Source organism: Carlito syrichta, unplaced genomic scaffold (genome assembly GCF_000164805.1).
Source record: "Carlito syrichta isolate Samal-C Ts95f unplaced genomic scaffold, Tarsius_syrichta-2.0.1 Scaffold315650, whole genome shotgun sequence".
NCBI classification, from domain to species: Eukaryota; Metazoa; Chordata; class Mammalia; order Primates; family Tarsiidae; genus Carlito; species Carlito syrichta.
In genome coordinates, this window is record NW_007259746.1 from 548,462 (window position 1) to 560,505 (window position 12,044).

Below are 12,044 nucleotides of genomic sequence, written 5' to 3' on the forward strand. Positions count from 1 at the left end.
GTGGACTAGTATTTAGGAACCAGGTGTGCCACTATTACCGGCTGTGGTTTCCAAACCCTTTCAGAGGACAGAGCCCGTGGGCGGGGCCTGGGGAGAGGGGAAACACACACATACACGGAGACCTGTGGCTCAAATGTGGGAACACAAGGCGTTCCTGACCGCCCTCATCCTTATCTCCTCTCATAGAACCTGCTTCACAATAACATCATGCGCTTACTCATGTCTCATGCTGCAGAACTGTTTCAGAATTACTTTTTTTTTTGAGTCAGGGTCTCACTTTGTCACCCAGGCTGGGGCTGGCGTGCAGTGGCATGATCACAGCTCACAGCAGCCTTGACCTCCTGCACTCAGGTGATCCTTCTACCTTAGCCTTCCAAGAAGCTGGGACTACAGGCACCTGCCACCATGCCCAGCCAATTTGGTTTTTGTAGAGATGAGGTCTCTCTATGTTGCCTAGGCTGGCCTTGAACTCTGCTGCTCAAGTATTCCTCCCACCTAGGCCTCCCAAAGTGCTGAGATCACAAGTGTGAGCCACCGCACCTGGCCAGAATTACTAATTAAAAATAATGTTACTAACATTTTTATCTTTACACACCTGAGTCTAACATTAGAGGGACCAAATCACCCCACATGATCCTGCAGAAGTCACACACAGCAACCTAACGGGTTTCTGAACAGCAACCAGAGATGACCCCAACTACACACAAGTCAGAACTCAAACGGGACACAGTTCGGAACAGATTACTGGCAACTTTCATTTTAACTGATTGAAGACTATTTGTTTCCCTTTTCCTGTTTAATGTTTGCCATTTGTTTAAAAATAATCCCATGGGATGGGTGTGGGGAAAGCATGAGAAGGTCCCCAGGGGTGGCCAGAGTCAAAGACGTTTGAGTTGGGGGAGAGGCGTGAGTGTTCTTTGTGTAATTTATATTCTCCCCTTTTGTGGGTGTTTACCATTTCTATAATGAAAAGATTGCTTAAAAAGGTATGTCTGTCAGGGGCACACGGCAACACACTGGATGGCAGGTCCACTATGGGGGGTGGGAAGAGGACTCGCTAGAAGTCCAGACGTCACCTGCAGGCACTACTTATGCAGGAAGCCCTCACATGTACCCCATGTGGGGCAAAATGAATCCATGACCAAGAAGACGAAGAATCTGATGACTCTCCCACTAACTTTTCAAGAACATTATGTGAAAACATTACATAAGAAAAGCAATGATCTATCTTGTGAAAGTAGTTTTTTTTCTTCCTGTGGAATAACTGTGTTGCCATATTTGCTAGATGTTCAGGAATATCTTAGGAATCCAATTAAAAATGCACCAATACATTTTTTTTTTTTGACAAGAACACAATGTAGTCCATCATTTTAAAAAATATATCCCTGTCAAATCAGGGTAAGTGTATGCTTAAACAGCCAGTCCCAACTCAAACAAAAGGCAAGAGAGGAAAATGTGGCTCTGTGTATACCTAGGAAGTGGTGGCGACACTCTGGGTTACCTTGAAGAACTTGCCAAAGGAGTCCTAAAGTAAATTTTGGAACAATTTAAGGTCCCAGGGCCTTAACGGAGAAACCATATAGCTAAACTACTCTCTAGGAAACAAAATGTTAACAATTGTGGGACTTCAGTTCTGTCTTTAATTTTGTCAAATAACTTTGTCATTAGAGGGAGATTGGGTGGTTAAAGTATTCTGTATTTTGGACTTCCCCATTCCCTGGGGATTAGTGGTTTAAATTCCCCTCATAGTCCCACATGAAAACCCTCGGGCTACAGCATAAAGCAGCAATGGCCACAGCCAGATCAGCTGTGAGGTGGGGCATGCTTCAGCATAGCACAGCGAGGGGCATTTCGTGAGACCTAAACTTGTAAAACCCAATCTCGAGACAAAAACAGGAAATGCGATCAGGCTCTGCTATCCCAAGGCAATTTTGGTGTTTCTGAGGGAATGAGGAAGTATGGAAGGTTTTCCAAGCAAGAGGGAAGCTGAACTCTGAAGAGAGTACATGTTACTTGTAAAAGCATACAAATGAATTGAAAGTTTTAAAAAATGACACGGGGGGTGATGGGCTCTTCTGTCTAGTAAAGCTACTTCCCCCACTCCATTTTGTCAAAAGCAGTAAGGTGCTAGGAAAATGAAGGACTGCAACTACACAGTGCAAATGAGGGAAAGGTACGTGGCCTCTGGCCTCCCTTTTCTTAGGGAAGGGGGTTGGTGACAACATGACCAGGAGGATGCCGGCCAATCACAGCCCAACAGGGACTGGTTCTAGCAGACTCAGACACTGACCAAAAGCAACAAAGCATTCTCCCCAAAGCTTTAGAGGACAGGGAATATCAACGCCAGAAGACAAATGACCACTGCTGTTCATGTGTTCATGGGAAATAGCATTTTAGTAAAAGTCACGATCCAAGATAAGAAGTCACTCACAAATGCTGCACAAAAGAATCTGGCTGAGCCTGGGAACAGATCATCACATCAATCTTCCTGGCACACCTTATCAAGGAAAAACGCAGTAGACAGGATGTATTCTAGCCAAGGATACTCTGCTCATTCAGTGCCCAGATTAGCCCTAACAATGCAAAACCCTCCGTTTTCTGACGGAGAACTGCTCTTTTGGAAAAATCAGTTCTGGGTGTACTGGGATATGTGACAGCCTGAGATACCTGACAGTTAAAATGGTGGGAGCAGCAGTTGGTACTCCTGCCTCTATCTTGTCACACTGGACTCACACTGGGACAATCCTCTCAGCCTGGGCAAGAGGAGGCATGTCTACTTGCCCCAGGGCAAGCCCAAACTGCAGTGGTGCGGACTACCCTCTCCAGGGGCCACATTTCTAGACAGGCTGTTATCCTTTCCATTAAGAGGAGAAAAGTCCCTAATTTCTGTCCCAGTCTCAGACAGAAGGATGCCAAGACTAGTATGCAGGCAAGGCAGCCTTCAAGGTTACTGCCTCAGAACTCCTGGATAGCCTGTCAACAATGCAAAGAAAAGAGGTTTACTATGTGGCCTGAAGCAGTGCTGGAGTGAAAAGTAATTCTACATGTTTTTTATAAATGTCTCTTCTGCTCACTTACCTCAGCTAAGATCTCAAAAACAGTAGGACAAAATTGTATCAGAAAGTACTTTTTAGCAAAGATCATCCCTATCTTGGGAAGTCTGCAAAACTCCAAAGTGAATTTTGATATGAGTGTTGCTTTGTGTGCAGAAGCATCATGCTGCCAGACGGGTCCTTGGAGGTAGACACCTACATGCAGGACCAGAAGAGTCCAGTGCCGATTCTGAGCTGCAGGAAGACATAGTTGCCACTTGGGCCAGGAAACTCAGAGGCCAGATGCAGAGAGGAAGCTGCTCAAAACAGTCTTGAGTCGCAGCAAAGCCACAGGTATGGATCTCTAGGAAGATCTGGTAGTTGCATTCTTGCCTGATTTGAGTTCCAGAGTATTATTAGGTTAGTCAACAACACCAGAATGAAGAGGCTGCTGTAGAGAAACCAGTAGCAGGTAACAGACTTTACGTAAAGCCTCCACATTCTGCATCCTTCTGCATCACAGATGTGGCCGAGATCGCGCAGCTTCCCAGCCTCTGGCCAGTCTCCTGGAGTCCTGGACTGAGGGTCAAGTGAAGACCAGGCAGTAGCAAAGGCTTTAGACCTAGTTTCCTTCAAATGACAATTTTACTGTAAAAATGGATGCAAATAAACTAAGCCACCAATGGAAAATCATTAAAAATGGTATTGATGACAATCTAACAGCTACAAATGTTTTGCATGACTTTATCATTGAAATATATGGTAACCTGCTCTGAAACAGTCATTAGCGTAAGGAAATGCTGACTCACATACCCCCATCATCCAAAAACATGCTGTGGAATAGAGCGTCATTCAGACAGATCATGTCCATGGCCACCCTAATTGCTCTCTGCTATGCACTACAGGAGGGGAACAACTAGTTTATGTGACAAGCCCCAATACACTATTCCCCTAGCTCATGTGAACAAAACTATATGCACCACATTCTACCTTCCCACCCAAGCTTCAATTTGTAGAAAATCCTGAGTCTGTTGTTGAAATAAGTGCAATTCTTTGAGTGTCACAAGAAGAGAGGAGTCAAAGATTAGTTCAGAGGAGGCCTGCCTAAAGTTTAGCAAACACATGGAGACACTTTCGGGATGCCATTTTCAGTCACAGACTTTTATTTTTAAACTAGCTGTGAGTATCCAAAATTAAAGTTCAAAAACAAAACAAAAAGAGAACATAAACAGCCAAAGTTGTCTATATACTGCTTGTTCTAGTAGCCAAAGAGGAATTCTACCAAATATCCAAGGATGTTGCTGGACGAGAAGACAAGTTCAAGGGCCTGCTGTCGTGGTGGTGGTTGACTTTCTTGGAGGAACATATCTGTGACTTTCCCATTTAATGGGTCTCTGGTCTTAACTATCAATGCATCCCTTTTCCGAGAGGAAAAGACTAGTAATAAATACATATAGTATTATCTAAAATCCCTTACCATCATCCCAGAAAATCTTATTAAATATAAAAGTGAACTACTTAGAATTGTGTCTGCCAGTGGTGTCTCAGTAATGGCTTACTGAATGACATACACCTTAATCTTCATCTCTACTGGTTACTCTGCCGCTCAGAAACTCATGACCTTGAGTACTAGTTACTAGTGTGGTGACTAATCAGACAGGGTCACTGGGAAAGCCAGAAGGCTTAGGACATATGCCTTCATGTGTATCTCGGCCAAAACAAGTTACCTATGCAGATGCTACTCTATACAGGGCCAAGCTCTGGAAAAATCCAGAAAATCAAGGGAAGGGAGACAGTTCAGCACCCAGAGCACACTTCACGCCATGCCTATGCATACATCCCCAGCCAACACTTGGCAAAGGCTATTTTTTAGTTTTTTTCACTTTTCCTTGATCCTCTACTTTCCTAATGGCTGCTTGGATGGCCTCTTGGTCACCCAGGAACTGATGAGGCCCAACTGCTTGCAGGTTTTCATCCAGCTCCAGAAGAATGGGGACTCCCGTGGGAAGAGTAATGTTGATAATGTCTTCATCGGAGATGCCTGTTGAGGGAGGAGGAGAGACAAGGTGTTAGGACACTCAGGAAGTTCTGATGAAGCTGAAGTGTTTGATGTGTTTGCAGTCTTCAAAATGCTTGAGGTTTAATATTAATGATTTTAGTTTCAAAACTGTTAAAACTCCATTTTGTTTGCGTAAGCCCCTGTGTGGCTGATGCAGTATTTTTAAAGTTTGCATGTAATCAACCCCCACAGCCCTGTACCCACCCAGTGCTCTCCCTTATCTGAGTTGTACCCCTGGCTACCCTTGCCTAACCCCAAACCAGATGCTCTATCTCTGTAATTCCTCAGTTTGCCTATAAAAAATACCCTGAAAATTTCACTCAGGGTTGAGAGATTTTGGTGGTGCATGCCCCCTCTTGACCACCGGCTATTAACGGACTCAGAATCTGACTTTTTGCTGTGTGGGCAATCTATTTTCTTGCGACTCAGTTACAACATTTGGAGGCCCCAGCAAGAATCCTCTGCCAAAATTCGCCAAGCCCAAGAGGCAGCCTCATTCTGGCCCTCCCAGCTTCATGGGTAAGTTATAGGGGAGGTGCCCCTGAGATGTTCTAGGGTCCCATAACCTCTCATCAGGCTCAGAGCGGGCAGGAATGACCGCTGGCTCCTCTTACCTCAAAAAGAACCTGAGTCCCTCCATATTCTCCTAGGAGGTAAGAATCTATACTCTGTATTGCTTATCCAGTAAGCACCTGTATTTGTACAAGGGAAACATAGCCTGATGAGGCTCCCTTGGGCTCTTCTGAGGATCCAAGACGTCAGAAGAAATGAACCATAATTCCATATCCATAGTTAATTTCAGGACCTTGCAACTGGGTTTCGGAGTTCTGCTTCAGTATCTGATTTTTGCTAAGCTGTCTTTTTCCCTTCCTTCAGAATTTGGAAAGGGTTTAGTTTGTAATTAAATGTCATTTGTCACTGAAGGTTTTGTTTCTATGCAAATTGATAACAGCTATTTGTAACTGCTAACAAGTGATTGTCAGGAGGGGAAAGGGAAGCTTTCTCACCTAGGTTCTATGGGGCCACTCTGAGGAATGCCGAACTGACTTATCAGTGCTCTTGTGTCCATGTGAATTTACTAAAAAGCCAGTTGCTTTGTTATTCTTATGTTGGTGTGTTTCTGTTTCTCTTGGATAATGGTTCCTGTCTCAATGCCTTTTTGGTCTGAAGTCTACTTTGGTATTAGAATTGCAATCTCTGTTTTCTTATTGATTAGCAACTGTTCCCTTATGTCATTTTACGTTTTCCTCTGAGTGCTGAAAGTGCTCAAAGGGGCCCCGGGGTGCTCTAATATAAACCCAGTAGAAGCGTTACTATCTTCCTTTTGTCTGTATAATATTTCTGCAGGCAGCAAAAGCCCCCAGGGAAATAGGGAACTCCATTCTTATGAACCAGACTTTGGTCTGAGTAGAAGATAAGAGGTACTCTTCCCTTCGGTCTGTGCAAACAGACTCCCTTAGGTGACCGAGGGACTTGCGAAGGTATTGAGGATCAACTCCTGCGACATGTAAGGGCCTCATAGGGGCCTCTCCACTCTAGTCATAAAGGACTCTGTGGGCTACAGAAGGCCCCAGGCTTGATCAGATGCTCAACGGTCCTAAATCCATGCCAGAACCTGGAAACAGTGATCGGAGGGTTGGAAAAGGTCCTAGAGGCAGATCACCTGGAAGCTGAAAGGGTATCTCAGTGTTCTTGACAGTTGCCCCATTCGGGGGGTGCACATAGGACTGGTCACCCAGCACCCGGGGCCCCTTTGAGCACTTTCAGCACTCAGAGGAAAAACTGAGACACATAAGAGGCAGGGAAACAAGTGGCGGTGTCATGGCCAATAGGAGCTCCCTCCACAAGCAGCACATTTTGACCCAGAACAACTAGTGCTGTCCAAAGTTAAAAATTGCTTGCTAGTTCTACCCTATGTCTACACTATCCTCTAATATAAACCTAGTGCTGTCCAAAGTTAAAAATTGCTTGCCAGTTCTACCCCATGTCTACACTATCCTCTAATATAAACCTACTCTTGCAGGTTTCCTACATATTGTTTCTCCCAATCTGTTAGAATGTCTTTTGTTATCAAGAATATATAAAATTGACTGCTGTATATGTTAAATTCTTTTGTTAACTTGACACAAGTTATGTTTTCCTTTCCTTGTTTGAATTTCTCTAACTCGTTCTTTTCATTTAATAACAGGGTTTCACAGATTTCTCAAGCCCCTAGTCCCCTGAACTGCATGACAAAAAGCTTTTCTGTTGGATATGCTGAGGACTACTGTGTCCGCCTTTCAAAAGGCAGACTCTGGACCCTCTGTAAAATTGACTTGCCTGCATTTAATGTTGAATGGCCCTCTACAGGGTCACTGGACGTAGATGTAACTCAATCTGTTTGGAAGGTCATTACAAGGACTCCTGGTCCTCCTGACCAGTTTCCCTATATCGACCAATGGTTAAATTTGGTCCAAAATCCACCCCCAAGGTTGAAGATATGTTCCCTTGGAATTTCCAGTTGTGTCCTTGGTTCTAAACCTCTGAACTGTAACCCTGTGCCGTCTGGTATTTCCCTTGTTCATTTTCCGTAACCCCTACCTCGGTTGGGCTGTATTCTGTTTTACCCCCTTCTACTGAGGAACCTCTTGAGGACCCGGTTATTTCTAACTCTAAATTTCTGCCATATAAGCCTCAGGCTTCCTCACCTACCATCACCTCTTCCACCTCCCCTTTGCCTTCTCCCGCCATTTGGCTACCTGTCTCTGATCTCGGACGGACCTGGTCCCTCTCCTTCCCTTCTGGTAAGTCCCTCCTCCACAAGAGGTGGATTGGACCGATCAACCCATCTTGGTGCACTTTCCCTTTTCTACTTCTGATTTATATCATTGTAAACACCAAAATCCCGTATTTTCTGATAAGCCACAGGCTTTAATTTCTCTGATGGAATCAGTCATGCACACTCATCATCCCACCTGGGATGACTGTCAACAGCTCTTCTTAACCCTATTTTCCTCTGAAGAGTGAGAGTGCATTACAACTGAGGCCAGAAAGTCTTTTCTGGCTTCAGCTGCAGGTACACAGGAATAAAATCAAGACATGTTAGATGAATTTGTTTCCTCTTCTCACCCAGATTGGGACCCTAACACTTTGGCAGAATCCCAGGCATTAAATAGCTGGGTTGAGGGGAGTGGCCCAAAAACCTATCAATCTTTCTAAAACTACCAAGATTCTCCAGGGTCCCTCAGGAGACCTTTCGTACCTATTCCCCATCCGATCCCTTGGCCCCCAAGCATGCTTAAGTTATCAATTTGACATTTGTAACACAAGCAGCTCTGGACATCCAGAAAAAATTACAAAATCTTGAGGGTTTTGCAGGAATAAATATTTCTCAGCTACTCGAAGTAGCCTGAAAAGTCTTTAACAACCGAAATCCTGAAAAACAGAAACTGGCAATACAAGGGGCAGATAAAGCAGCCAGACATCAGGCAAAAATATTGGTAGCTGCCCTCCAAGCCTCCCAACCTGACTCAAGGCTGCCATGCCAAAAGAGGGGAGGGTTTAGGAAGAGACAAAAGGGGACTGGACGTCCCCCATTGGCTAAACATCAATGTGTATACTGCAAGGAATTTGGATATTGGGTAAAAGACTGTCCCTGAAAGCCAAAAACAAACAACCCTAAGCCAGTTCTGGTTTTGCCTGCTGCTGGGGAAGCTGAAAATGACTGACTGAAGGGGCCAGGCCTCTTTTTCTTTAGAGTCCCAAGAGTCCATGGTAACTGCAGCTATTGGGGCCACCTGGTCCAACTCTTAGTGGACACTGGGGCAGAGTTTTCAGTCCTAAAATCTCTATTAGGACCCATGTCCAACAAACAAATTTTTGTTCAAGTGGCAATAGGCATGATTACGAACTGTAAGTTTCACTTCCAATCAGACTGCTGACTTAGGTCAAAAACGAGTCACTCACTTGTTCCTCATAGTCCCTGACTGCCCATACTCCCTCATGGGCCAGGATTTACTTTGAAATTTAAGAGCAACTATTGTATTTTTGCCTGAAAAAACTGAAATGTTTGTTCCTACTGCTTGCCAGATGCTTTTAACTGTCCCACTTTCTGAAGAATACCTTCTAATTTCTAATTCTCCCACTGAGAATGTCTCACCAAGCTTGCTTCTATAGTTACAGCAAGAGTTCCCTTCAGTCTGGGCGGAGACCAATCTGCCAGGATTGGCAAAGCATCACCCTCCAGCCGTGGTGAGTCTGTTAGCCTCTGCCACCCCTGTTCATATTTGACAATACCCTATGAGTTTACAGGCCTGGAGAGGAATTGCTCCTCACAGTAAAAGACGCTTGGCTGCCAACATTTTAACACCTTGTAAATCTGCTTGGAACACTCCATTCTTGCCAATCAAAAAGCCAGGGATATCTGACTACAGGCTCGTTCAGGGCTTAAGAGAAGTTAATAAGCAGGTTGAAACAATTCATCCTACCATTCTCAACCCATACACCTTGCTCAGTCTGCTTCCCCTCAACTTTTTTTTTTTTTTTGAGTTGGAGTCTCACTCTGTCACCCAGACTGGAGTGCAGTGGCCGCTCCCGGTCACCACAGCCTCGACCTGCTGGGCTCTGGCGATCCTTCTGCCTCAGCCTTCCAAGTAGCTGGAACTATAGGCGTGCACTACCATGCCCAGCTAATTTTTTGATTTATTGTAGAGATGAGGTCTCACCAAGTTGCCCAGGCGAGTCTCGAACCCATGGGCTCAGGCAATCCACTCACCTCAGTCTCCCAAAGCACAGGATTACAGGCTGAACCACTGAGCCCAGCTGAGAATGCCTTCTTTTCTATTCCCTTGTTCCCTGTCAGTAAACCCATCTTTGCCTTTGAATGGACAGATCTGGATTCAGGGGACACCAGCCAGCTGACTTGGATCAGGCTGCCACAAGGTTTCAAAAACTTCCTGACACTATTTGAGGAAGGTTGCAATAGGACTTTTCAGGTTTTCATATTGCTCATCCTGAATGTACTTTACTGCAGTATGTAGATGACCTTTTGCTCAGAGCAGCAGACCTGGGTACTTGTCTAAAGGGCACCAAGGCTTTATTACAGCTTCTCCAGGACCTGGAATACCAGGTATCGGCTAAAAAGGCACAATTCTGCTCGGCTAAAGTCTCCTATTTAGGATAGCAGCTAAAAGAGGGTATGCGAGCCCTGTCCACAGCCCAGAAGAAGGTCATCCTTCGGATCTCCACCCCAACTTCAAGGCAACAAGTACAAGAATTTCTGGGGGTGGTGGGATACTCTCAGTTATGGATTCCAGGTTTTGCTGAAATTGCCAAGCCTCTATACAGTGCCACTGCAGAAATCAGTCCATGTCCTGGACTGCTATTGAGGAAAAAGTTTTCCAGCAGTTAAAATCAGCTCTCACACAAGCCCCAGCCTTGGCTCTCCCAGATGTTACCAAGTCCTTCCACCTGTTCATTTATGAACATCGGGGAATTGCCAAGGGGGTTCTTACTCAGACTCTAGGACCCTGAAGAAGACCAGTGGTCTACTTGTCAAAAAGACTGGATCCAGTGGCTTCTAGCTGGCCCTCTTGCCTATGGGCTATTGCTGCCACGACTATGCTAGTCAAAGAAGCAGACAAACTAACTTTTGGTCAAAACTTGGTCTTAACAGCTCCCCAGGCTGTCGAGACTCTGTTCCGAGGAGTCTCTGGCCACTGGATGTCAAACACTCGAATCACTCAATATCAGAGGCTCCTACTTGACCAGCCCAGACGAACTTTATCTCTTACTCAGAGCTTCAACCCAGCAACCTTACTGCTTGATGACGACCCGGAAACACCAGTTCATAACTGAGAAGATGTACTGGACATCTCTCAAGCCAGTCGCCCTGATCTTTGGGACACTCCCTTGAGCCAGGCTGATGTGGATCTGTTCACAGATGGCAGCAGTCTAGTAATAAACAGTCTGTAGGGCTGGGGCAGCAGCAACCACGGTTCACAATGTAATCTGGTCACAATCCTTGCCAAATGGCACATCTGCGCAAAAGGCTGAACTAATTGCCTTAACCCAGGCTCTTCGCTGGGGAACAGGGAAACGGGTAAACATCTTCACCAACAGCCGGTATGCCTTTGCTACCCTCCATGTCCATGAAATGATTTACAAGGAGAGAGGACTCCTCACTGCAGAGGTTAAGACTATAAAAAACAAAGAAGAAATCCTAGCCCTCCTAGAGGCTATATGGCTTCCCAAAGAGGTAGCCATCATTCATTGCAGGGGACATCAAAAATCAGACACTCCAGAAGCAATTGGAAATTGCCTGGCAGACCAAGCAGCTCAAGAGGCAGCAAAGCTTCCAGTTAAGCCCCTAACTGTCCTGCTAACTAAAACCTTTTCAGTTCCTTGTCTCCCATAACAGCCTACCTATACCCAAGAAGAAGAACAAGCGAACCTAGCAGGAGCTCACAAGAACCCCAAGGGAGGGTAGGTTAAAGACTCTAAGGTCGTCATACCTACAGCCCTAGTGCATATCTTGGTAAAGCAACTACATTCTATCACCCACCTGAGACGTAGTAAAATAACTGAATTGCTAAATTGTCATTATCATATCAATGACTTAAAAGGCCTGGCCTCCACAGCAGCTGAAATGTGCCCTGCCTGTGTCCAAGTTAATGTGAAACAAGATCCAAGGCCTTCTGACTGCATTAGGGCCTGAGGATTAAGCCCGGGAGAAAAATGGGAAATAGACTTTACTGAGGTAAAACTCCCCCATGTGGATACAACTATTTGCTAGTATTTGTGGATACTTTTTCTGGATGGGTAGAAGTTTTTGCCAAAAAAAATGAAACTGCACTTACTGTTATAAGGTTTTTATTAAATAAAATTATCCCCAGGTTTGGGCTCCCCCTTTCTATTGGCTCTGATAATGGTCCTGCCTTTACCTCGTCCATAGTTCAGCCGGTTAGTAAAGAGCT

The 12,044-nt window shown here is 45.1% G+C and overlaps 1 protein-coding gene across 1 annotated transcript in view; it reads right to left on the minus strand.

Annotated features, from left to right (window-relative positions):
• Positions 1 to 4,165: 4,165 nt before the first annotated feature.
• The window catches only part of BPGM (bisphosphoglycerate mutase), a 33,676-nt gene continuing 25,797 nt past the window's right edge, over positions 4,166 to 12,044 (minus strand). Inside the window, exon 3 of the mRNA XM_008073119.2 lies at positions 4,166 to 5,073. Coding sequence (XP_008071310.1) covers positions 4,895 to 5,073 — 179 coding nt within the window. The 3' untranslated portion in view covers positions 4,166 to 4,894. The remainder of the gene's footprint in view (positions 5,074 to 12,044) is intronic.